Genomic DNA, 27,170 nt, shown 5'->3' with positions numbered 1-27,170 from the left:
AAACTCACGTCCATCGAGTCGGTAATGCCATCCAGCCATCTCATCCTCTGTTGTCCCCTTCTCCTCCTGCCCCCAATCCCTCCCAGCATCAGAGTCTTTTCCAGTGAGTCAACTCTTCGCATGAGGTGGCCAAAGTACTGGAGTTTCAGCTTTAGCATCATTCCTTCCAAAGAAATCCCAGGGCTGATCTCCTTTAGAATGGACTGATTGGATCTCCTTGCAGTCCAAGGGACTCTCAAGAGGCTTCTCCAACACCACAGTTCAAAAGCATCAATTCTTTGGCACTCAGCTTTCTTCATAGTCCAACTCTCACATCCATACATGACCACAGGAAAAACCATAGCCTTGACTAGACAGACCTTTGTTGGCAAAGTAATGTCTCTGCTTTTCAGTATGCTATCTAGGTTGGTCATAACTTTTCTTCCAAGGAGTAAGTGTCTTTTAATTTCATGGCTGCAGTTACCATTTGCAGTGATTTTGGAGCCCCCCAAAATAAAGTCTGACACTGCTTCCACTGTTTCCCCATCTATTTGCCATGAAGTGATGGGACCAGATGCCATAATCTTCGTTTTCTGAACGTTGAGCTTTAAGCCAACTTTTTCACTCTCCTCTTTCACTTTCATCAAGATCTTGGCTTTTTAGTTCCTCTTCACTTTCTGCCATAAGGGTGGTGTCATCTGCATATCTGAGGTTATTGATATTTCTCCTGGCAGTCTTGATTCCAGCTTGTGCTTCTTCCAGCCCAGCGTTTCTCACGATGTACTCTGCATATAAGTTAAATAAGCAGGGTGACAATATAACAGCCTTGACTGTGATTATAACTATATAAAAAGATGTCAAAATAGTCAACCCTAAAAAGGGAAATTCTGACATGGATGAACTTTGAGGACATCATGCTAAGTGAAATAAAGAGTCACAGAAAGACTGTATGGCTTCACTTATGTGAGGGAACTAGAGTAGTCAAAATCAGAGAGAAAGAAAGTAGTAGGTGGTTGCCAGGAGTGGAGGCAGGGGGAATTATTGTTTAATGAGCATAGAGTTTCAGTTTTACACGAGTAATTCTGGAGATGGGCATTGGTGATTACACAACATATGAATGTGTCTATACCACTGAAATGTATAAAAATGATTAAGATGATAAATTGTATATTACATGTATTTTACCATAATAAAAGTCTCCATGTAGGCAAAATATGGAAAAATGATATGCAAAAATTAAGTTGTTATTAGCATTATTATAAGCATTTTTTTCAGTTTATTGTGATCCACACAGTCAAAGGCTTTGGCATACTCAATAAAGCAGAAATAGATGTTTTTCTGGAACTCTGTTTTTCGATGATCCAGCAGATGTTGGCAATTTGATCTCTGGTTCCTCTGCCTTTTCTAAAACCAGCTTGAACATCTGGAAGTTCACGGTTCATGTATTGCTGAAGCCTGGCTTGGAGAATTTTGAGCATTACTTTGCTAGCGTGTGAGATGAGTGCAGTTGTGCGGTAGTTTGAGCATTCTTTGGCATTGCCTTACTTGGCATTGGAATGAAAACTGACCTTTTCCAGTCCTGTGGCCACTGCTGAGTTTTCCAAATTTCCTTGCATACTGAGTGCAGCACTTTCACAGCATCATCTTTTAGGATTTGAAATAGCTCAACTGGAATTCCATCACCTCCACTAGCTTTGTTTGTAGTGATGCTTTCTAAGGCACACTTGACTTCACATTCCAGGATCTCTGGCTCTAGGTGAGTGATCACACCATCGTGATTATCTTGGCCATGAAGATCTTTTTTGTACAGTTCTTCTGTGTATTCTTGTCACCTCTTCTTAATATCTTCTGCTTCTGTTAGGTCCCTACCATTTCTCTTCTTTATTGAGCCCATCTTTGCATGAAATGTTCCTTGGTATCTCTGATTTTCTTGAAGAGATCTCTAGTCTTTCCCATTCTGTTGTTTTCCTCTATTCCTTTGCATTGATCGCTGAGGAAGGCTTTCTTATCTCTTGTTGCTATTCTTTGGAACTCTGCATTCAAATGGGAATATCTTTCCTTTTCTCCTTTGCTTTTCACTTCTCTTCTTTTCACAGCTATTTGTAAGGCCTCCTCATACAGCCATTTTGCTTTTTGGCATTTCTTTTCCATGGGGATGGTCTTGATCCCTGTCTCCTGTACAATGTCATGAACTTCTGTCCATAGTTCATCAGGTACTCTGTCTATCAGATCTAGTCCCTTAAATCTATTTCTCACTTCCACTGTATATTCATAAGGGATTTGATTTAGGTCATACCTGAATGGTCTAGTGGTTTACCCTACTTTCTTCAATTTAAGTCTGAATTTGGCAATAAGGAGTTCATGATCTGAGCCACAGTCTGCTTCCGGTTTGTTTTTGCTGACTGTATAGAGCTTCTCCATCTTTGGCTCAGGAAGCAACAGTTAGCAACAGTTAGAACTGGACATGGAACAACAGACTGGTTCCAAATAGGAAAAGGAGTACCTCAAGGCTGTATATTGTCACCCTGCTTATTTAACTTCTATGCAGAGTACATCATGAGAAACGCTAGACTGGAAGAAGTACAAGCTGGAATCAAGATTGCTGGGAGAAATAGCAATAACCTCAGATATGCAGACGACACCACCCTTATGGCAGAAAGTGAAGAGGAACTAAAAAGCCAAGATCTTGATGAAAGTGAAAGAGGAGAGTGAAAAAGTTGGCTTAAAGCTCAACGTTCAGAAAACGAAGATTATGGCATCTGGTCCCATCACTTCATGGCAAATAGATGGGGAAACAGTGGAAACAGTGTCAGACTTTATTTTGGGGGGCTCCAAAATCACTGCAAATGGTGACTGCAGCCATGAAATTAAAAGACGCTTACTCCTTGGAAGGAAAGTTATGACCAACCTAGATAGCATATTAAAAATCAGAGATACTACTTTGCCAACAAAGGTCTGTCTAGTCAAGGCTATGGTTTTTCCAGTGGTCATGTATGGATATGAGAGTTGGACTGTGAAGAAAGCTGAGCACCAAAGAATTGATGCTTTTGAACTGTGGTGTTGGAGAAGCCTTTTGAGAGTCCCTTGGACTGCAAGGAGATCCAACCAGTCCATCCTAAAGGAGATCAGTCCTGGGTATTCATTCAGTTCAGTTCAGTCTCTCAGTCTTGTCCAACTCTTTGTGACCCCATGAATCGCAGCACGCCAGGCCTCCCTGTCCATCACCAACTCCCGGAGTTCACCCAGACTCATTTGCATCGAGTCAGTGATGCCATCCAGCCATCTCATCCTCTGTTGTCCCCTTCTCCTCCTGCCCGCAATCCCTCCCAGCATCAGGGTCTTTTCCAATGAGTCAACTCTTCTCATGAGGTGGCCAACGTACTAGAGTTTCAGCATTAGCATCATTCCTTCCAAAGAAATCCCAGGGCGTGTTCAGTGGAAGGACTGATACTGAAGCTGAAACTCCAGTACTTTGGCCACCTCATGCGAAGAGTTGGCTCATTGGAAAAGACTCTGATGCTGGGAGGGATTGGGGGCAGGAGGAGAAGGGGACGACAGAGGATGAGATGGCTGGATGGCATCGCTGACTCCATGCACATGAGTCTGGCCGAACTCCGGGAGTTGGTGATGGACAGGGAGGCCTGGCATGCTGCTATTCATGGGGTCACTAAGAGTTGGACAAGACTGAGAGACTGAACTGAAGCATTGTTTAAAAAATTTTAATATTGTGATACTGCTTTTGTAATACAAATGTGACAGAGAGGAAACTGTCAAGGAAAAAAAAAATCAAGTTATTTTGATATTTGTTATTTGCCCCAAAAAGCACCTAAGTAGGCGTGGGGAAAATCAGAAACTTGTTTAGCATCCTTGAACTTATTTTATAATTTACTGTGGTTTAAAATCTTTTTTTTATTACTCATTCATTCATTTCATTACAAATCACTGGGGGCCTACAATCTTTTTAGTGCTTAGTGCTTCTGAAAGAGTTTTAAGCTGGTCTGGGTGCAGTTAATTCAGCTTGAAGTCTGTGAGAATCCTGCTGGGACGGCCCCTGGGCCCTGTAGCTCTGCTGCCAGCCCATCTGTGCGACAACATGGGCTTTGGCCTCCTTACCAGCTAATTCCGCTTTTCATTAAAATGCCTCTCTATGGACCTGAGATGATGGTCATGCTTTTGCCTTTCAGGTCCAGAGCAAGGATTTTTATTCCTGTAAGTGAGCAATTAGTTACTGGAAATAGACATGTGTCACCCCTGGAAGTGGACCAAAACACCAGCGAGCCAAATGTGCCTTCCCAGTTGGGGAGCTGAAAGGGACACCTGGCAAAGGCTGGCAGGCCTGGCTTTGTGGGGTGGTGCCAACTTCGCTCTGTTCTTACTGTGCAGTGAAGACGTGGATGCGCCTCCCTCTGTTCAGTGAGTGACACGTAAATGGTAAGAATGATGACAACTCATGGCTGTGACTTTTCACTGAAGGAGTCAGGATACTGCAGGAAGCTCAATGTTGAATGCTTCTAGACTTGAATTTGAGAACTTCTAGTGCTATATTTGACCTTGTTGGGACGTTTCCTAAGCCTAAGAGTGTCAAGGGGATACCGGGGGATGCCACTGTGAGCAGAAATGAGAAACACTGGTTTTATAATTGTTGTTGTTTAGTCGCTAAGTCATGTCTGACACTTTGGGACCCCACGGACTATAGCCCTCTAGGACCCTCTGTCCGTGGGATTTCCCAGGCAAGAATACTGGAGTGGGTTACCATTTCTTCTTTAGGGGATCTTCCTGATCTAGGGATCAAATCCAAGTTATCATACTGTGTATTGACCACTGGGGGCTTCCCTGATAGCTCAGTTGGTGAAGAATCCACCTGCAGTGCAGGAGACCCTGGTTCGATTCCTGGCTCAGGAAGATCCACTGGAGAAGGGATAGGCTACCCACTCCAATATTCTGGGTTTCCCTTGTGGCTCAGCTGGTAAAGAATCCGTCTGCAATGCGGGAGACCTGGGTTTGATCCCTGGGTTGGGAAGATGCCCTGGAGAAGGGAAGGGCTAACCACTCCAGTATTCTGGCCTGGAGAATTGGGTCACAAAGAGTCAGACATGACTGAGCGAGTTTCACTTTCATTGAGCATAGATCCTGCACCAGCGTTGTGCTGATCTCCATGCAGCAGCTCATTTAATCCTCATAACAACTTTGCAAGTCAGTACTCTGGGATTTCCGTTTTCAAGGTAGAAATTGAAATTCTGACAGTCTTAAGATGTGGCCCAAAGCCCCACAGTGATTTTACATGGCTTATTTTATAAGTTCCAAGTCAACATGTAGATCTGAAACACGGAAGCTGTGGTTTCTTTCCTGAAATCAACTAACATGTCCTGTAGAAACAGTTGTATCCTAAGTTTGTGGAATTCCTCCCCCACCTCCAATTTCCTATTATCTTTTTCTTGATTTCTCCATTTTTCTGCAGAGAAGTTCACCTATGGACAGTGGAGAACCTTTCCAACAAATTAGGAGTCTAATTTCACTTTTGTAAGAAAATCCATCATTTGCCATCTGGAAGACCAAAGTATTTACAGGTTAGAATTTAACCCAATACCACACAAATTCAGTTTCCCTTAGAGGCAACAGTTTTAATTTTCATAGTCTCTAAAAGTAGTAATATTTGGTAGTATCTGGGTTCACTTTAGAATCTTGAAAGTTTAGTTTTAGCAGTTTATAAAAAAATATAATTCTGTCAGCTGGGAAGTGTGGTTCTCTGACTTGGCAAGTCTGAAGGCTGTTCTAAGCACCCTTGGCCTTCAGCTCACCAAGCGCTCATTCCTTTATGTGATCTGGGCATATCTGCTGCTCAGATATTCTGGAAGAGAGGTCCTCCCTTGGGTGGGGGTGGCGGTAGTGACTGTTAGGCAGATACCCAAATCTGGGGTGGCCAGGACCTTAGGGGAATAGCTCCCATGTGACTGTACAGGATTTTCCCCCTAACTTTCAGGGCTAACTTGTTGAATTATACCCTTCTTAACTGGGGGTGCTGTATAAAGCCAGGCTGGACTTCTGACAACTCCAAGGTACTGTTGAATGGCCCCCCACTTACCTGTCAGCTCAGTGCCTCTTGCCACAGTGGGTACAAGCCCACCCTGGCCCTCTACTTGGCAGTGAACAGCCGAGAAGGGTAGGGGACAGCCCATCAGGAAACAGTGGTGAGGGCCATGAAATCTGGCTATGCCAGCATATCCTGGCCCCAGCCACCAAGGACTCAATTATTCCCTCCGAGAAGCCGCTTGTGTGGACTGGGAGGTCAGATGGAGAGGCCTCAGATGCTTTCTCTGCCTTCTTCCTTGTCTTGGTAGGTAGGGACTTGTGAAGGATCACACTGAGGATGCTTCTGACTGTTCCGCCTCTGGTTCTCCTCACAGCATGTCACCCCGGGGCCCCACCCAATGCAGTAAATGCCTCTGAAGGGGTCACAGCGTGCTTGCCTGGCCGACTTCCTTTTTAAAACCCCTGACTCAGACAATTGAAAGGACTGATGTTGAAGCTGAAACTCTAATACTTTGGCCACCTGGTGCAAAGAGCTGACTCATTTGAAAAGACCCTGATGCTGGGAAAGATTGAGGGCAGGAGGAGAAGGGGATGACAGAGGATGAGATGGTTGGATGGCATCACTGACTCAATGGACATGAGTTTGGGTAAACTCCAGGAGTTGGTGATGGACAGGGAGGCCTGGCGTGCTGCAGTTCATGGGGTTGCAAAGAGTCGGACACGACTGAGCAACTGAACTGAACTCAATTAGAAATAATGAGTGTTTCAGTATTTTACTAACAAATGAATTGGCAAACGAACAGGTTATCTGGTAAAACCTCCTCCTTCCCCCCATTTAGCATCTACCGCATGCCCACCATGGTGGCAGGGGTCTACATGCTCTCCCAGCTGAGTTCTCAGTGACTCTGAGCCTTGCCTCCAACACAGCCACCCTCACAACTGCTCAGGGGCGGGAGGAGACTTCCCTTTCTCCACAGGGTGAGAGAGAAGCTCCAGTTTGGATGCCATGGCCACAAGGGCATGCCAGGCCTTTATTCCTTTTGGAGGATGGTACTGATTCTTCTTCCTGGGGCAGAGCCCATCTCACAAAAGCCCTGAGTGGAGCCTCAGTATTATGCAGACATCACCCTGTCCCTCAGACTGGTGAAGAGGGCATCCTGCCATCTTTGTCAGCAGAGACTCCAGGACCAAGACAAAAGCCCATGGTGGGTCCTTCCTTTGGCACCAGCTCCCTACAGAGCGAGCCTTGGAGGAGTCAAAACCCCACACTGCACCCCCGCAGTGTCTACAGTGAGGTGGGAATAGTATCAACACTTGGGGAGGCACTGAGGAGGAAGACAATATTTCAGGCAAAATACTTTCCTTTGTTGAGCACCTCTGCCCCCCAGGAAACATGGTACCAACTGTGCACCACGTCGTCATCTCTTCAGTGAACACGGCGGTGACTGACACGCTCCCCCTGGCCTTGGGGCAGGCATTTGTTCGAGCTCTGAGTCTCATTCCTCTGGGTGCAGATTTTACATAGTCATGGCTATGCATTAACATCTCTCTATAGAATGTTTACAGTCACTAAAATGGCTCATGCTTTTCCTGCAGAATTGTAACAGCCACTCAGGGCCTCTGCCAGTCAGAGGGATCTCTGCCAGATCCCACTTGATCTGCATCAGGAAGACTGGATTCCTAGAAGTCCCACCTCAGCAGACCCTGGATGCCGCCATCCAAGACAGGCGTCCAAGACCCCCCACGAGAAAACATCCCCTCAGAAACAGATGATCCTCTTCTCATCTTCAAAGACCTTGGCCTCCTCTGGCTTTATCAAGTTTCCATTTAAGCTGTTGGAGAAAAAGAACACAAGTGAGGGACCACTGTATACACCGTCCCAACATGTGTTCCTAACACACACTCATGCTTCACACAGCCCGGAAATTCAAACACTTTTTTCTTTTTTAAAACTGAAGTATAGTTGATTTACAGTATTGTGTTAATTTTAGGTGTAGAGCATGGTGATTCAGTATTTCTGTACATTATTTTTCAATACAGGTTATTACAAGATAATGGGTATAATTTTCCTGTGCTACACAGTATATTCTTATTATTTTATAATATAGTAATTTGTATATATGTTAATCTCATCCCCCTGATTTGTTCCTCACCCTTTTGGTAACCATAAGTTCATTTTCTATATCTGTGAGTCTCTTTCTGTTTTGCATATATACAAGCATGTGTATTATTTTTTTAGATTCCACATCTACCTGATATAATAGTCTTTTTGTGACTTATTTCTTTTAGCATAATATTCTCTAGGTCCATCCACTTTGTAAATAGCAGTATTTCATTCTTTTTATGGCTGAGTAACATTCCATTATGCATGTGTGTGTACATATATATGTACATATACATGTGTGTTTATCACATATTAACCCAGTCATCTGTTGATGAGCACTTGGGTTGCTTCCATGTCCTGGCTATTGTAAATAGTGCTGCTGTGAACACTGGGGTACATATATCTTTTCAAATTAGTGTTTTATCTTTTTCTGGACATATACCCAGGAGTGCAATTGCTGGATCATATGGTAGTTCTCAGAGAAGGCAATGGCACCCCACTCCAGTACTTTTGCCTAGAAAATCCCATGGACGGAGGAGCCTGGTAGGCTGCAGTCCATGGGGTCACTAGAGTCGGACACGACGGAGCGACTTCACTTTCACTTTTCACTTTCATGCATTGGAGAAGGAAATGGCAGCCCACTCCAGTGTTCTTGCCTGGAGAATCCCAGGGATGGGAGGCCTGGTGGGCTGCCGTCTATGAGGTCGCACAGAGTCAGACACGACTGAAGCAACTTAGCAGCAGCAGCAGCACGGTAGTTCTACTGTTAGTTTAAGAATCGTCCATATTGTTTTCCATAGTGGCTGCACCAATTTACATTCCCACCAACAGTGCACAAGGGTTCCCATTTCTCTATATCCTCTCCAGCATTTAGTATCTGTAGACTTTGACGGTGGCCATTCTGACAGGTATGAAGTGATACCTCATTGGGTTTAGATTTGCATTTTCTAATAATTAGTAATGTTGAGCACCTTTTCATGTGCCTGTTGGGAATCTGTAAATTGTCTTTGGAAAAACGTCTATTCAGGTCTTCTACCCATTTTTTAATTGGGCTGTTCTTTTGATGTATGAGCTGTTACGTATATTTTGGACATTAATCCCATGCCAGTTTCATCATTTGCAAATATTTTATCCCATTCTGCAGGTTGTCTTTTCATTTTTTCAGGGGTTTCCTTTGCTATGTAAAAGCTTTTAAGTTTAATCAGGTCCCATTTGTTTATTTTTGCTTTTATCCATTTTACCTTAGAGCTACATTTTTAATTCCTAATGTCATATTTTATATCTCCCTGCTTATCCCTTTATCATTTAGTATAGTTATAGTCATTTTTGTAATTTTTTCATCTTTAATCCATGTACCGGTTTAAGCGATCTTCAATCCTCAATATATATTTGCTTTTCCTATTGGTATTTTCCCTTTGCTATAGATTCTTTTCCATTTAGAGAAGATTCTTCAACGTTTCTCTTAGGGTACGTTTTGTAATGGTGAATTCTTTGCTTTCTGCTTCTCTGAGAAATTCTTATATTCTAAATGATAATCTTCCTGGGATTAAGTATCCTAGGTTGATATTTTTCCCTTTCAGGACTTTGAATATATCATGCTATTAACACTTCTTCTGGCATGCAAGGTTTCTGCAGAGAAACCAACTGATAGCCTGATGGGGATTTCCTTGTAAAGGACTGTTTTTCTCTTGCTGCCTTTAGAATTCTTTAACTTTTGCCATTTTAATTATGATATGTCTTGGTGTGATTCTGTTTGAGTTCATCTTATATGGGACCTTCTGTTATTCCTGTTCCTGGATATTTGTTCCCTTCTTTAGGTTTGGGAAGTTTTCAGCCATAATTTCTTCAAATACATGTTTTATTCCCTTCTCTTTTCTCCTTCTGGAATCCTTACACAGCAGATATTGGCACATTTTATATTATTCCATAGATCTTTTATGTTGCTTTCATTTTTTTTCATTTTCTGTCTGTCTGCTATGTTGATTGATTTCCATTATTTTATCTTTCAGATCATTTGGATTTGTGTCATTTAGTCTGCTATTGCTTTTACAGTGAATTTTATCTCAGAAATTGAATTTTTGATTAGATCTTTTATAGTTTTTGTTAAAATGATCTGTGCTTAGATCAGTTTTCTTTCTTCATTCAGTTAGCATTTTTATTACCAGCTTTTTGGTAATAAAAATTACCAAAAAGACCAATTACCTCTATTTCATTACTTTTTCCAGGGGGTTTCTCTTGCTCTTTCAATTAGGAGTAGTTCCTCTGCTTTTTCCTTTTATTTAACTATTTCACCTAAATTCACTGAAAAAGAAAAAAGTAATCTATTGTGGCCATGGAGAGGTGTTTTTATGTGAGTGTCCCTATGTAGACTGTGTGTGCCCAGTGTCTGTGGATGCCAGCCATGTCTTCTTCAGAGTGTGCTGGCCACCATCACCTTGATGGAGTGTGGCTAGAACTGAAAGAGCTAGAACCTGCACAGGATGTGATGTGGGACCTCCTCTCTGCTCAGTGACCATCACACAGGGCAGGTGCTGCTCCGGAGTTGCTGGAGCAAATGCCCTGAGCTTTGGGCTATAGAGTTGGCTCTGTTCTCTGTACGTGTATGTTTTCCCTTCTCCCTGCACTGGAGCTTGTGAATTTACAGAGGTCTGATGCACCACCTGTGTAGGTGTCTCACATGCAGCCCAAGGTCATGTTTCTTCCCACTGTGGTCATGCCAGATCTAGAGCAGGGCTGTGGCATGGAGAGGCTGGAGCATCTGCTTGGCTAGCAGTGGGGGTCATGGCATCATGGCCGAAGCGGCTGTGTTGCCATCAGACATCGGGGCTGCTTTGTTAGTGCTATTTTAGCAACCACCTGGCAGGCGCCTGGGGGCCACGTCTGTGTCCCTAGCTCAGGTTTTCTGCCAGGACTTGGCTTCTCTAGATCTAGTACCAATCTGTGGTGTGGAGTGAGTGGGCCTGGGGTGTTTGCTCAGCGCGGCTTTGGGAGCACAGTGAGGTGGCAGCCACTCGGGCAGACCTCTTTCTGCCCTATCTGGTGGCAAGCAAGCACCCACACACTCCTCCCAAGTGGAGTCTAGACACTCCAGCCTTTCTCTCTGTCATAGTGGCTCTCCAAGCAGCCAAGGGGGCTTGTCTCCTCTGCTCAGGAGCCCAGGACTGGGACACCCAGTCTGTGGTTCAACCCGCTCACTTCCCAGGCTTCCTTTTCCTCTTAGTCCCTTCCCTGGGGTGCCATCGTCACCTGATTCTTCTTTTCTCCCATCCTACCTGATTACATGGGAATCTTTCTTGTAGCCTTGGTTGTATAGGAGTTCTCCTGCCAGTTTCCAGTTTTCCATGAGACTTGGTCTACACTTAGATATATTTTCACTGTGTGGAGGGAGGTGAGCTCCACATCCTCTTACTCGGCCATCTTGATGACTTGTTTGATATTAATCCTTTCCAGATGGCCAACACACATGAAAAGATGCTCAACATCACTCAGAGAAATGCAAATCAAAACTTCAATGAGGTATTACCTCACACAAGTCAGAATGGGCATCATCAAAAGAAATCGACAAATAATAAATGCTGGAGAGGATGTGGAGAAAAGGGAACCCTCTTGCATTGCTGGTGGGAATGTAAATTGCTACAACTACTATGGAGAACAGTATGGAGGTTCCTTAAAAAACTAAAAACTATCATAGGATCCAGTAATCCTACACCTAGGCATATACTCTGAGAAAACAACAATTCAAAAAGGTACATGTGCTCCAGTGTTCACTGCAGCACTACTTAAAATAGCCTAAATGTCCATGAACAGACAAATGGATAAAGAAGATGTGGTATATAATGAAATATTACTCAAACACAAAAAGGAACAAAACTGGGTCATTTTTAACAATGTGGACGAACCTAGAGTCTGTCATACAGAGTAAAGTAAGTCAGAAAAATATATTAATGTATATATATGGAATCGAGAAAAACAGTACTGGTGAACCTATCTGCAGGGCAGGAATAGAGACGCAGACATAGAGAACTGACTTGTGGACACAGTGAGGGAAGGAGAGGGCGGGACAGACAGACAGAATAGCACTGACATATGCACGCCCATGTAAAACAGACCGCTCTGGGGAGCTGCTCACCTCAGCGCTGTGTGACGACCTAAAGGGGTGCCCAAGAGGAAGGAGATATATGTATACACACAGCTGATTCATGCTGTTGTACAGCGGAAACTAACAACCTTGTAAAGCAATTATAATCCAATTAAAAAAACCCCTTCATGGAGCTCCCGTCACTCCATGGAATGGGTCTGAGGTCACCAACAGCCTCTATAAAACTGAATTTAAATGACATTTTTCAGGCCTTATCTTTCTTGATCTTCACAGGCATTTCTTCCTCCTCCTCGAAACACTACCATCCGTTTCTTGGCTTGATATTTACATCTGATCACTCCATCTTCTTTTTTATATTCTCCTCCACATAACCTCTAAATAATGGATTTCCTCCAGGCTTGGGGCCTGGCCCTCTTCCCCAGAAGAACCTCATCTATCCCTGGCCTCATATATGTCAGTGACCTGGGCGAGACCTCTCTACTCCGGAGCCTCTTACCTGCTTGACATTTTCATGGGATGCCTCCCAGTGGGCACCTCGCCCCAGGGGTCCCCAGCTCCGTGCATGGCACCACTCTTCCTCCAGTTGTGCAACTTAGTAACCTGGGGCTTAACCTTCACACCTTCCCCACCTTCATATTCTGTCACGAAGTTCTGTTTTGTTTCCTAAATATCCCTAGCATGGCTCCCTGGAACCTCTCCACATGTTCCCCTCCTGATCTGAGTACCTATCACCTCTTCTCTGCCCCACTGTGCTGTCCTGCTAACTGTCCCTTGATGTGGCCTCTGGCCTTTACCAGTCCACTTTCCTACAGGAGCCAGGGTGTTGCGTTTTTTTTTTTTTAAGACAGTGTGGCTCTGAGCACATCCCTCTTTGCTTGAAACCTTTCAATGACTTTCTACTGCTTTTAGGATAAACACCAAAAATATGCAACAGGACCCATAGATCTTTCAGGGTCTAGTCTCCACCCTATCACCTCCACCTCCTGCGGCCCTTCTTCCACACTGTTCTTCAAAGGTACCACATTCCTTTGTGCCTCAGAACTTTTGTACATGACGTTCTCCGTCCTCGAACACTTCTTCCCACCTCAGCTGATGATCTCCTATTTTCCTGCACGGCTTAGTTTAAATGCCACTTCCTTCAGGCGACCTTCCTTGGACTCTCTGCATTAGGTTCCTGTCTCAGCTTTCCCCTCTCCAGCACTCATGATTGTCATTAAATAATTACTTGAATAATTTTTTCCTTTACTGTGTCTTCCTCACTAGATGTAAACCCATGACAGCAGGTCCCTCTTGCTCACCACTGGATTCTCAGAATCGTCACAGCACCTGGCACTCACTTGTTACTCAACAAATTAAGACGCCATGCTTTCCCTGGGGACTCTGCAGTGACCATGACACAGGCCCTGCCCTCAAGGAGCTCACAGAAAGCTCTTACAACAGAGTGTGGTTAAGTGCTGTAATTTATGACACTGGGTCATTGAATACTGCTAATTTCTGTCTTTGAAGGCATAACTCACGGAGGGACTTCATATCTCAAGTTCTTTTTGAACAGGGATGAGGCAGACATAAATGTCATTATGGCCCAAGGTAATCTCTGCCATTGGTGACCCTGGGCAGAGCCTGACCCCAGCCCTGGCAGCCCATGAAGTGAGACTTCTGGGATGAGCCAGGGACTGGAGTGAAGACACTCCTGGGCCAGCACCCGAGACTTCCTCCTCGTCCTCTTTTCTAATCCTTCCTGACACCAATGCCTCGTTCAGGTTCCACACAGCATGCCTTAAAGACAGATACTTAGTCCTATATAAATAGTTCTTTGTGTAGGAACAATGGTCTTTGGTGGGCCATTTCAAGCTAGTCAGAATTAAAGCAGCTGCATGTCCTTAAACCATCCTAACCATCACTGAGCAGAGTGGAAGCCAGCTGTGGTCCAGACTGTCCTTCAGCCTGGTCCCCTGTCCTCTCCCCACCTCTATCTGCTGTCTTCAGAGTCAGCAGCAAATGCGGTGCTTCTAGGAAAGGATTCCTGGCTGAGCAGTAGGCTTGGCTTTGAAGATGACTTGCTACAGCCCCTCCATCAATCTGTTTGGAGTCTGGGCTCTCTTCTCAAGCATAATGTTTTCAAATATTTCTTTGGCTTTGCCTCCAAATGAGAACATTTTACATTGTGAACCAGCATCTATGCTGGTACACATCTATACATACACACCCACATCTGAAATTAGATTATGAAATATCTCATAGTGTGCACACAGCATTCTGGTGTTCTACTCCATTTCATTCTTTAAATAATGCTAGTTACAACCTACCAAACCAAAGTCTCTGTCCTCCAGGGGAACCCGGCTCTGGCCCCTGCCAGGCTTTCCATGTTGGTCTGAGCCTCACACTCTGCTGGGATGTCTCAGGCCAGGCCTGGGGCAGAGAGCAAATTCCAGAGCTCTTGGGGGGTCTGGGTTCAAGGACACAGGGACCCTCTGTCCTCAACTCGGTTACATCAGTACTGAGGCAGTCAGGGCCCTTTCTGTTACTAGTGGGACACACATTCCCTCACCCCCCTGAATGTACTCCAGGCCCAGTCCTACCTGTGGGGGAAGGGGTGGGGGCTGCATGTGTCCCGTGGGAGGCACGAGAAATGCAATGGGGCACAACATTGCAGTAAGGCAGGCCATGGGCTTTCCTTCTGCTGGCATAAGCAAGTCCTCAGAAGAGAAACAGGAAGTTGGAAAAGAGTACATTCAGCTCAAATACAGCCTGGAAGCCCAGAGAGGAAAAGAAGATGCTTCAGACTCCAGGCCATCTCAGTCTGTCTGCCTCTGTACAATCTAGGACAGGGGGACTGCAGAAGAGTCCTGACTATGAAGTCACAGCCTTGAACTTCAGCTTCTCCTCTTAGGTGTGACCTGGGTCTGGGCCTCAGTTTCTACATCTGTGAAATGCAAACAGTACTACCTACTTTCCAACAATCTGTAAAGATGAGAAATAAATGCACATTACCTTACATTGTGCATAGCACACAGTCAATGGTGCTAAGTAAATAATCACTGTTGTTACCACAACAGTGGTACAAAAAGTGGTAGATCAGTCTTACCAAATCTCCATTATGCCAGTGTTCTTCTGTAATGCCTCTGCCAGCTGGGCAATCCCCTTGGCCGTGATCTGGTTCTGGATAAGCCTGAAAGAAAAACATACCTTTTGTATCAAGTCATACTGGATGAACTCTGTCCACGTCATTAGGGGGTTGGAAGGGTATGATGGAATGAGAGACAGGGTCAGGAAGAACTGAATCCATTTAACTTTCAGTCTAGCAAAGATTGTCTAGATCAGACTCATGAGAATAAATGACATGTTTTAAAATGTTTAACTTTTCTGATGGGCAGAAGACCTAAAGAGGCATTTCTCCAAAGAAGACATACATATGGCCAACAGGCACATGAAAAGTCGCTAATTATTGGAGAGGTGAAAATCAAAGCCACAGTGAGGTCCCACTTCATACCAGTCAGAATGGCCATCATTAAAAAGTCTAACAACAATAAATACTGGAGGAGATTTGAAGAAAAGGGGATCCTCCTACACTGTTGGTGGGAATGAAAATTTGTGCAGCCACTATTGGTTGGGGAGCTACAAATCCAAATGCCAAAAACCCAGAACATAAACAAGAGAAGCAATATTATAACAAATTCAGTAAAGACATTTTTTTTAATATATAACTGAGTTACTGTGCTGTACAGCAGAAATTAAACATTGTATTAATATATATATACATCAATAAATTTTTTTTAATGTTTAACTTTTCTGTATATTTTTAGCATGAGCATAATAGATCTATATATTCACATGTAGGTACTTTTACTACATGAACATATATATGCATGTGTGCTTGACACTTTTCATTGTTTGGAGACTACCAGTCTGAACAACAAATTCTAAGGAACGTATCTGGGAACAGGCAGTCTGATATCTCCTTCCAGGTGGCTGGAGAAAGGCAAAGCAGCTTTTAAAGTTAAGTATTTTTAAAGAGCTAGGCATTCTCTTCTTTGGGGGGGGGGGGGAAAGGCTTCCAAAATGGTGCCATGTCCTATCCAACATCTGAGAGGGAGGGTGGGAGGGGAAACTATTCATGAGTCCCAGTGGAAAAGCATCCATACTGGGGCCTCTAGGAGTATACCCTGTTATGGTAGGTAACAGTGACTCAATGAAACGAAGGTTTCAGATAGAGCTGAGAAGCCTGAACAATTCCTGAATTGCTCCCCTGGGAGGCTGTGCTTCTAGCCCACACAGAAAAAAAATGCAGCACAAGTCAGTGATATGTCTACTTTTTTTTTTTTTTTTTAATCATCAGGGGTTCACTCCTCTCCTCTGGCTTTTTGTAGACAGACTGCAAATGCACTTGACCTTTAGAAATTTTGGGCACTGATCCAAGAAGGCAGCTGCATGAGGAAGATGAAGGCCTGTATTACCATGACTGATGAGATTTCAGAAATTAAGCCAATCCCTTCCAAGGAAGCAGTATAGCATGGTTAAAAGCTCTCCTCATACACAATTACACCTACTCCCCCACCTTCCAGCCATAGATCCTTGAAGAAGCTCTCTGTTCTTCGGCTGCCTGACCTATAACACGAGAATAACTTAAGAGAACCCCACAACCCTGAGTGTGTGAGTTTCAATAGGAGGATGGGTATGAAGTAGTTCTCAGTCTCTATCACAGTGCCCAGTGCAAGTTCTTGTCACTATTCCTGCCCAAGCACACAGGAACAGGCAGCCACACTGTAGCCAGGACCCAGTGACTGTTGCCACATCTCCCACAGACTGGGGCCCCAGGTCTTGATGCAGAGGTGGTAACCTTCTGGTAAGCATGACCACAGTGTGACTTGGACTTTTTGCAAAAGGAGCAAAAATAGAACCTGGAAGTGGGCACAGAGTTCTGCATTTAGTTAAATTCCGCTATTTCCTAATGATCCCTTCCATGGTTGCAACCACTGGCACCACCTACACCTTGCTGGAGGTAGGCTGAGCTGCCTGCAGCCTAGACCTGGCAAGAGGCTGGGTAGGAGGAGAGGTTAAAAAGCCTGGCAGTGCTCAGGCCCACTGGCTACCTTCACCCTGGCCAGTGTGGTCTGTGCTCGCATAGAGTGAAGACGTACTCTCTAGCCCTCTCCTAACAGTGTTCTCCCTGGAGAGGCTGGCCTGACACCTAGGGAAGGGCGTAAAAGAAAGTCTATGGGTCAGAAAGAAAAGAAAAAAAAAAAAAACAGATGTAAAAGTAACACACTGGGCTCATATATATATATATATATATAGAAACTGACATGATGATCTAAAATTCACGTGGAAATGCAAGGGACCCGGAATAGTCAAAACAAAATTAAGAAGAACAAAGTTGGACACACACACTTCCTGGTTTCAAAAACTTATTACAAAGTTACAATAAGCAGGACAGTATGGTCCTAGCATAAGGATAAACATATGGCTCAACCAGAATAGAAAGTCCAGAAATAAACTCACATTTATGGTCAACTGATTTGACAAAAGTGTTAGGGCCATTCAAAAGGGAAGAGTCTTCAACATGTGGTACTTGCACAACTGATTATCTAGATGCAATAAAATAAAGCTGGACCCCAAATCTCATACCATACACAGAAACAAACTCCAGATGGATCAAGGACCTAAATGTAAGAGCAAAACTGTAACACTTAAAGGAAATCTTTGTGACCTTGGATTAGGCAATGATTTCTTAGTAAGACACCTAAAGCACAAGCAACTAAAGAAAAAATAAATTGGACTTCATCAAAATTAAAAACTTTGGTGCTTCAAAGGTCACTGTGAAGAAACTGAAAAGAAATATTTGCAAAATTGAAAAACTCTACAGAGAGGGAGGAAATATTTGCAAATCATCTATCTAGTAAATGTCTCGTACCTAGAATATTTAAAGAATCCTAACAACTCAGTGGCAACCCACTCCAGTACTCTTGCCTGGAAAATCCCATGGACGGAGAAGCCTGGTAGGCTGCAGTCCATGGTGTCGCTAAGAGTCGGGCACGACTGAGCGATTTCACTTTCACACATTGGAGAAGGAAATGGCAACCCACTCCAGGATTCTTGCCTGGAGAATCCCAGGGACAGAGGAGCCTAGTGGGCTGCCATCTATGGGGTCACACAGAGTCGGACACGACTGAAGCGACTTAGCAGCAGCAGCAACTCAGCAATTAAAAGGCACATAACCCAACTTAAGGCTTCCCAGGAGACACTAGTAAAGAACCCGCCTGCCAAAGCAGGAGACGTAAGAGACAGGAGTTTGATCCCTGGGTGGGGAAGATCCCCTGGAGTAGGGCTCAGCAACCCATTCCGTATTCTTGCCTGAAGAATCCCCATCAACAGAGGAGCCTGGTGGGCTACAGCAAAGAGTCGGACACGACTGAAGCAATTGACCACAGCACAACCCAATTCACAAATGAACAAAGAATGTGGAGCCAGTTCTCCAAAGAAGATATACGAATGGCCAATATGCACAGGAGAAGACACCCAACATTGTTAGTGTCAGGGAAATGCAAATCAAAACCACGAAGACACAGCACTTCATTATCCCCTAGGATAGTATGACCCCAGAAGACCTGTGTTGGTGAGGATGTGAAGAAATGGTGACCCTCGTACATGACTGCTGAGAATGTAAATAGCATAATCACTTTGGAAAACAGTTTATCAGTTAACAAAATAACCATATAACCCTGAAATTCTATTCCTAAGTATATACCCAAAAGAAAACATATGGTTACACAAACATGCACGAATGTTCACAGTAGCATTATTCATAACAGTCATAAAGTACAAACAATCCAAATGTCCACCAACTGATGAATGAACAAAACTTGGACTATCCATACAATGGAATATTCAGCCATAAAAAGCAATGGAGTGCCGATACATGCCACAGCATAGATGAAGCTTGAAAACTTATGCTACTGAAATAACACAGAAACAAAAGGCCCCATATCGTACAACTGCATCTCTATGAAATGCCCAGAAAAGGCAAATCCACAGAGACTGAAAATAAGATTAGTAGATGCTAAATCCCACAGACAGAGCAGCCTGTTGGGCTATGATGGTCCATTGAGTCACAAAGTCGGATACGACTGAGGTGACTTAGCACGCATGCAGGAACCAAGGAAGAAGAATGGGGAGTGGTTGCTTAATGCATACAAGTTTTGGGGGAATAGGAGAGGTGGTTAGATAAAATGTTCTAGAGTTAGAGAGTAGTGTTGGCTGCACAACCTATAAATATGCTAAATCACTGAATTGTATACTTCAAAAGAGTGACTTTTATGGTATGTTAATTTTATGTCCAAAGTTTTTTTTTTTTTTAAAAAGCACAGTGTTGAAATCTGAATTACCATAAATGTTTCAATGTCTGGTTGACTTTCAACATCTCTGCAAAGCTCTCTGCCACTTCGTCATCAAGTTCATTTTTGGTGAGCCTGTAAGAAAAAGGAAGAGTGGACTCAGGGCAGTCGATCCTACCTGGTACCCTTCCTTCATTGTGTTCCTGGCCCAGGCGTCTCCAGCTTACGCTGCTAATCACTTGCTGAGAACTCAGCAAACAGCCAGGCTCCAAACCCAGCCTCTGAGCCCCAAAGACAATAAATGGAGGTTCATTTCTAGTGCAAATCCTTCACCCAAGCTCCTACTTCTTGGCCCTGCTGTTGTCAGGGAGCCCGTACTCCCCTCCATCCTTGCTAAGCTCTTGGATTTCACAGAAGACAGGGGCCCACAGAAAGCAAGGGACCAATGCTTGCTTCTCTGGTCTCCTGCAGCCTTTAAGATCCCTTGAACACCACAGACAGTCTGTTACTAAATTCAGTCTGATGAAGACCTAGAAAAGCCTGCCAAATGCATGTTAAAATGTGATCATCACTTTGCCAGTTGTGAAGGACCCAAGTTCTGTGACTGAAAGTTCCAGTAGTCGCTCAGTTGTTCTTAAAAGCAGAAAGTGCCCTGGGTAAAGCACAGAGGGCAAGACGCTCCTGGTGGTAAAGAGGATTAAACCCTGTTGTCCCAATGGATGAAAGAATAAAGAAAGGAAGGAGAAGAAAATAGAAAAAAAATTTAAAAATCATTCCTTGAAGGGCAATTTGGTAGTGTCTATCCAATTTTTTTGCATTCCAGTCCTCTATAATGAAAAGGACATCTTTTTTGGCTGTTAGTTCTAAAAGGTCTTGGAGATCTTCATAGAACAGTTCAACTTCAGCTTCTTCAGCGTTACTGGTTGGGGCATAGACTTGGATTACTCTGATATTGAATGGTTTGCCTTGGAAATGAACAGAGATCATTCTGTCGTTTTTGAGATTGCATCCAAGGAAAGACTAGAGATTTCTTCAAGAAAATTAGAGATACGAAGGGAACATTTCATGCAAAGATGGGCTTGATAAAGGACAGAAATGGTATGGACCTAACAGAAGCAGAAGATATTGAGAAGAGGTGGCAAGAATACATAGAAGAACTGTATAAAAAAGATCTTCATGACCCAGATAATCACGATGGTGTGATCACTGACCTAGAGCCAGACATCCTGGAATGTGAAATCAAGTGTGCCTTAGAAAGCATCACTATGAACAAAGCTAGTGGAGGTGATGGAATTCCAGTTGAGTTATTTCAAATCCTGGAAGTTGATGCTGTGAAAGTGCTGCACTCAGTATGCAAGGAAATTTGGAAAACTCAGCAGTGGCCACAGGACTGGAAAAGGTCAGTTTTCATTCCAATCCCAAAGAAAAGCAATGCCAAAGAATGCTCAAACGACCGCACAATTGCACTCATCTCACACGCTAGTAAAGTGAAAGTGAAGTGAAGTCGTTCAGTCGTGTCCGACTCTTAGCGACCCCAGCTCCTCCGCCCATGGGATTTTCCAGGCAAGAGTACTGGAGTGGGGTGCCATTGCCTAATGCTCAAAATTCTCCAAGCCAGGCTTCAGCAATACGTGAACCATGAACTTCCTGATGTTCAAGCTGGTTTTAGAAAAGGCAGAGGAACCAGAGATCAAATTGCCAACATCTACTGGATCATCGAAAAACAGAGTTCCAGAAAAACATCTATTTCTGCTTTATTGACTATGCCAAAGCCTTTGACTGTGTGGATCACAATAAACTGTGGAAAACTCTGAAAGAGATAGGAATACCAGACCACCTGACCTGCCTCTTGAGAAACCTATGTGCAGGTCAGGAAGCAACAGTTAGAACTGGATGTGGAACAACAGACTGGTTCCAAATAGGAAAAGGAGTACATCAAGGCTGTATATTGTCACCCTGCTTATTTAACTTATATGCAGAGTACATCATAAGAAACCCTGGGCTGGAAGAAGCACAAGCTGGAATCAAGATTGCCAGGAGAAATATCAATAACCTCAGATATGCAGAGGACACCACCCTTATGGCAGAAAGTGAAGAGGAACTCAAAAGCCTCTTGATGAAAGTGAAAGAGGAGAGTGAAAAAGTTGGCTTAAAGCTCAACATTCAGAAAATGAAGATCATGGCATCCGGTCCCATCACTTCATGGGAAATAGATGGGGAAACAGTGGAAACAGTGGCAGACTTTATTTTTCTGGGCTCCAAAATCACTGCAGATGGTGATTGCAGCCATGAAATTAAAAGACGCTTACTCCTTGGAAGGAAAGTTATGACCAACCTAGATAGCATATTGAAAAGCAGAGACATTACTTTGCCAACAAAGGTCCGTCTAGTCAAGGCTATGGTTTTTCCTGTGGTCATGTATGGATGTGAAAGTTGGGACTGTGAAGAAAGCTGAGCGCCGAAGAATTGATGCTTTTGAACTGTGGTGTTGGAGAAGACTCTTGAAAGTCCCTTGGACTGCAGGGAGAATCAACCAGTCCATCCTAAAGGAGATCAGTCCTGGGTGTTCTTTGGAAGGAATGATGCTCAAGCTGAAACTCCAGTACTTTGGCCACCTCATGCGAAGAGTTGACTCATTGGAAAAGACTCTAATGCTGAGAGGGATTGGGGGCAAGAGGAGAAGGGGACGACAGAGGATGAGATGGCTGGGTGGTCCATCACTGACTCAATGGACATGAGTTTGGGTGAACTCTGGGAGTTGGTGATGGACAGGGAGGCCTGGCGTGCTGCAGTTCATGGGGTCGCAAAGAGTTGGACATGACTGAGAGACTGAACTGGTCCAAATTTTAAATGTGTTTCACTTTGGACCAATAATTAGACTTCTAGAAATTGACCTTATGGTGTGCAAAGACATTACAGACAGGTTTCTATACATGCAGTATTGATTGCGGTCTTTTTTGGTCATAATGTAAGATGTGAACAAATTTCAGTATCAATAGAGGCAACAGGAAAAATAAGTTGTGAGTGTGCAGCCTTTAGAGAGACTGAGGTAGGAGGAAGAAAGAGGCTGAAGAGCATAGCACTTAAGACACTCTGAGTCAGATAAGCCAGCTGGGAATCACTTACTAGCAGGGTGACCACAGCAGGTGGTTGACTCTCTGGGCCTGAGTTTTCCCATCAGTAAATGTTAACAGTAACGGTACAACCCTCCTTGCATGGTTGTGAGAATGAGTTACTGTACGAAAAAGTCTGAGAACAATGCATGATGTATTTATGGTCAGTACTCAAGAGATTCTGGGGATTGACATTATCCACCTAGAGCTGTGAGTCTCAACCGGGGTGAGTTTCCATCCAGAGACACTTGCCAATGTCTGGAGACAATTTTGATTGTCACAATTAGGGGTCACTACAGAGTATCTAATGGGCAAAGACAGGGATTCTGCTGAATATCTTACAATGCACAGGACAGCCTCTCAACAAAAAAGAAATATCTGGACCAAAATGTCAAAACAGTGTTGAGACTGAGAAACCCCGACATAAAAGGACATATAAAATATGTACAATATATGGCTGAGATGTTTTTTAAGCCACTTGCTAAATTCTATTTTGTAAGAAAAGGGATATTTATTTGAATATACATTCAAATGCTAGAAATAGAAGATTATATTTAGGAAACATGAAAGGGGAGGTACTTTCACTTCCTACTTGCCAGACTTCAGTGTCATATTTTTTTTCTCAGAAAGTATTTTTTTACTTTTCAAAATCTTTTAAGAGATTTTTTGAAGAGAAAAGGGAAATGAGCTTACTGGGCAGCAGGTCTAGTGTCGGAATTCTCACAATGACATTTACATTAACTAATTTAGCCAATATCTCATGAGGAGGATATGGAGACATGTAATATAACTTCCTCACCTGAATTTATGATACAGGCAAGTAAATAAAATACAGTAAAATAAAAATATGGTAAATGGCCAAAAAAAGAAGAACCAAAAAAGGAGCACTTTCAGAAGGTAACATTAATGAATTAGTGGCCCTGGAATGCAGAGAGGAGTGAGGACAGGTGAGGAGGAACATGAAGGTCAACTCCGGATGTGACTAGCTGGGGAAGGAGGAGGCTGCATGGGAGAAACGCAATGTAAGAGGAAGAAGGGAGAACGCTGAAACAAGTATGCGAAAGTTTGACCCTTCAAGGCGTATCTGGGGGTGTTCCAGAGATATCCTGACAGTTAGAATGGCTGGCCTTCTGATTTACCTGAGGCCTGCAGTGGCCAAGAAAGCTAAGGTCTCAAACTCAGGCTCCTAGGGCCCATTCCACCATTCTGTACTTATCTGTGCTTCTGGGAATGACTATCATCTTCTCCAGGAGGAAATTAAATTATAAATCTTCCTTTGAGGAAAGGCCTAGAGCCTTTTCAATTTTCAGGCTCCCCTGGTGATTCAGATGGTAAAAAATCTGCCTGCAATGTGGGAGATGTGGGTTTGATCCTGGATTGGGAAGATGTCCTGGGGGAAGGCATGGCAACCCACTCCAGTATTCTTGCCTGGAAAATCCCATAGTCAGAGGAGCCTGGTGGACTACAGCCCACGGGGTCACAAAGAGTTGGACATTACTGAGCGACTAAGCACAGCACAGAGCCTTCTCAATTCAGAGGCAGCCTTTCAGTTAAGATTTTAGGCTGTGCACAGTCTTTGGAAAAATCCCCAAGACCCAACCTTCCAAAATAACTCTGGTTATTACCAGAATATTCTCAGAGATGCATTCTGCTGCAGGGCCCATGCGAGGCTCTTTCCTCCTTCTGTAGAGATGCCGTTGAATGCAAGACTAGGAAGGAAAAACATTTGGAGGAGGTTATTAAAAACATGTCTACATTTGCCTTTGGCCTGGTAGCTCAGATGGTAAAGAACTTGCCTGAAATGTGGGAGAACCAGGTTTGATACCTGGGTGGAGAAGATCCCCTGGAGGAAGGCATGGCAACCCACTCCAATTTTCTTGCCTGGAGAATTCCATGGACAGAGGAGCCTGGCAGACTACAGTCCATGGGGTCACAGAGAGTCGGACGCAACTGAGAGCCTAACACACTCAGCAACTAAAGCATCTGGAAAGACTTGCCAGGAGGTGGCCCCTGCCTGGGCTGACTCAAAGCAAGAAGCAGAAGTGCTCAGCTGTGCCAGCAGCCGCTCGAGTTTGTTGCTTCAGAGCCCAGGTTCAGACCATGAGGACGGGCCAGAAGGGAAATGAAACATGGGCCAGATCTGGTCACAATGCCCACAGCGGGCTGAAGAGGCTTGGCCAGCTCTGCTTTGGATGCTGACACCTACAGGCACACATCAGTGAGGCCTAGGGAAATCTCTGTTCTCATAAGGAAGGAACTCTGCTACTTTCCCTACCATAGGAGACTCTCTGTAATTGACAGCAATAACACAGGCAACCAAGAGACACCCAGGTCTCAGGGATTCAGCCAGAGGTTTAAAGGAGGGCCGGGAAGGACCAAGTCTGTTTACGGAGATGAAAGGTCCCCTCTTGTCCCAGCACCATCCTGAGAATGAAGAAGGGGCAGAAATAAGCTGCCCAGTGTCCCTTTCAGTTTTATTTTGACTGAAGAATTCCTCCCCAACCCCCAAGGGGCACATGCAGACTGCCAAGGGGCTGGCAGTGTCTCATGTCTGATATGATGGGTGTGTGCACATGTCACATTACGGAGCTGAAAACTTAACCATGATGTACTTTACTGTATGCCTATCTTCTATGTCAATAAAAATGTTCTGGAAAAAGTAAAACCACACACACAAATACCTTCCCTGTTAGGAATGCCAGCCACCCTCTTCCCCTTGGTTCCTCCCCTGGTAAAACAAGAGGTGCACCCAGTGCCCAGGTTGGCCCTGAAGACACTGGGTCTCAGAAAGCAGCAGTTACCTCAGGTTGGTCAAGCTGGGGTGGTTCCTCAGAGCCTCTGCGAAGGCCTTTGCTCCTTCATCACCGATTTGATTGCCCCACATCCTGAGGACAGAGGCGAGACAGTAAAAGTTACCTCATGCTCATCCCCTTATTTTCTGCTTGTGGCCACAGGAGATGGTGTGTAATCTCAACAGGCAGATGTCTCTGCTCCACCTCTGGAGCTGTGGCCTGGAGATGAATCCCTCCACCAGCCCCTTAGTGAGCTGCTCTGGAGGAACAAAACCAGTAGAAGCCTTGTGAACATAAGTCAGACACAATTAGAAACCAATTCTGACCCCTGAGTTTTGGAAAGCTGTCAGTCAGAGCCTAAGCTCATGCCCGTCCCTGAAATGTCACAGGATATACAGGTTGACAAGAGCTTGAAAGGAAGGCCTGGGGAGGTGCCAGGTCCCAATATCCATTTGACCCTGAGGTGGTGACACATGTCCCTGAAAGCATAGTCAGTCTTGCATAAGGCAAATATCAAGAAACACACGGAGAAACTTAATCAGCAATTCTGCTGGTATGTAAAGAGGACATGATCAAACCATGCTGTTCAGATTGTTGTAGTTTGGGTGGGGAGTTGCAATGACAAACTGTATTCCCTTCCCCACAGCAGAAAACCTTAAGAGGATCTGGCTAAATCAAGGGTCTGTATGGTAAGACATTGGGTTCCCAACCTGGCCCTGCCCCCTACCACCTATGCGTGCTTGGGTGGTGTGCAGTCTCTTAGGTCTTAGTCTCCTCGTCCGAAAGCAGGAATAAGAAGAGCATTTCCTCATAGAGTTGTGAGAATGAAGTGAGTTAATATATGCAAAGCCACTCAGAACAGTGCTGAGCCTATAAGAGTCAGCGATTTCTAAAAGGCTGAGGGTCACTCTCTACAGAAAGCAAGTCTGCTGGGCCCACCACAACACAACCAAAGCCGCCTCAGCCACATGCTCTCTCCAGGCAAGTGGCCTGCTGATGTCTCTGGCAGTATGGCTTGTAAAACCCCAGAATGAGAGTTTTCAGCATTTTGCATAAAAAGTGTGTGAATATAACTGCAAAAGATCAAACTTTTAATAAAGTGGGAAACTATTCATGACATGAGATTGAGTGAAGAAAGAGTAAAATTCTATATGGATAGTTTGATGTCTACAATATTAAAACAGTATATATATATAGAGAGAGAGATCAAGAAAGCTTAACTGACATCTAGGGTTGACAATTATTTTTGAGAAGATGATCTCTATTAAACTTTTCATATTTTCCATATAATATTTTCCATATTTTACAAATAAAACTATTTATGTTTCTTTTAAAATCAGGGGAAAATTGTAACTATGAAAAGCTTTAGTCTCCTGAATCAAAACCATAATGAGGTATCACCTCACACCCATATGAATGGTTACTATCAAAACACCAGGAAATAACAAGTATTGGTGAGGACGTGGAGAAACTGGAACCCTTATGCCCTGTTAGTAGGAATGCAAAATGCTACAGGTGCTGTAGAAAGCAATATGGTGGTTCCTCAGGAAAGTAAAGACAGAATTGCCATGTGGTCTAGCAATTCCACTTCTGAGTTTACACCCAGAAGAATTGAAATCAGAGCTTCAAAGAGATAGATATATGTACACCCATGGCAATAGCAGCATTATTCAGAAGAGCTAAAAGGTAGAAATAACCCGAGTGTCCACTGACAGATTAATG

At 44.0% G+C, this 27,170-nt stretch overlaps 1 protein-coding gene across 4 annotated transcripts in view; it reads right to left on the bottom strand.

Annotated features, from left to right (window-relative positions):
- Nucleotides 1–6,766: 6,766 nt before the first annotated feature.
- NOD1 (nucleotide binding oligomerization domain containing 1) overlaps nt 6,767–27,170 on the bottom strand; it is an 89,416-nt gene continuing 69,012 nt past the window's right edge. For 3 of the 4 annotated variants that reach the window (XM_005205508.5, XM_005205509.5, NM_001256563.1), the window contains 5 exon segments: nt 25,458–25,541; nt 24,282–24,365; nt 19,595–19,678; nt 15,298–15,381; nt 6,767–7,841 (listed from right to left, as the gene is read on the bottom strand). In XM_005205508.5, coding sequence (XP_005205565.2) covers nt 7,769–7,841; nt 15,298–15,381; nt 19,595–19,678; nt 24,282–24,365; nt 25,458–25,541 — 409 coding nt within the window. In that variant the 3' untranslated portion in view covers nt 6,767–7,768. 4 annotated transcript variants of the gene reach the window in all.

The sequence above is a fragment of the Bos taurus genome, chromosome 4 (genome assembly GCF_002263795.3).
Source record: "Bos taurus isolate L1 Dominette 01449 registration number 42190680 breed Hereford chromosome 4, ARS-UCD2.0, whole genome shotgun sequence".
Classification (NCBI taxonomy): domain Eukaryota; kingdom Metazoa; phylum Chordata; class Mammalia; order Artiodactyla; family Bovidae; genus Bos; species Bos taurus.
The sequence above is the reverse complement of the archived record's forward strand: the minus strand, read 5'-3'. Positions and strand labels throughout refer to the sequence as shown.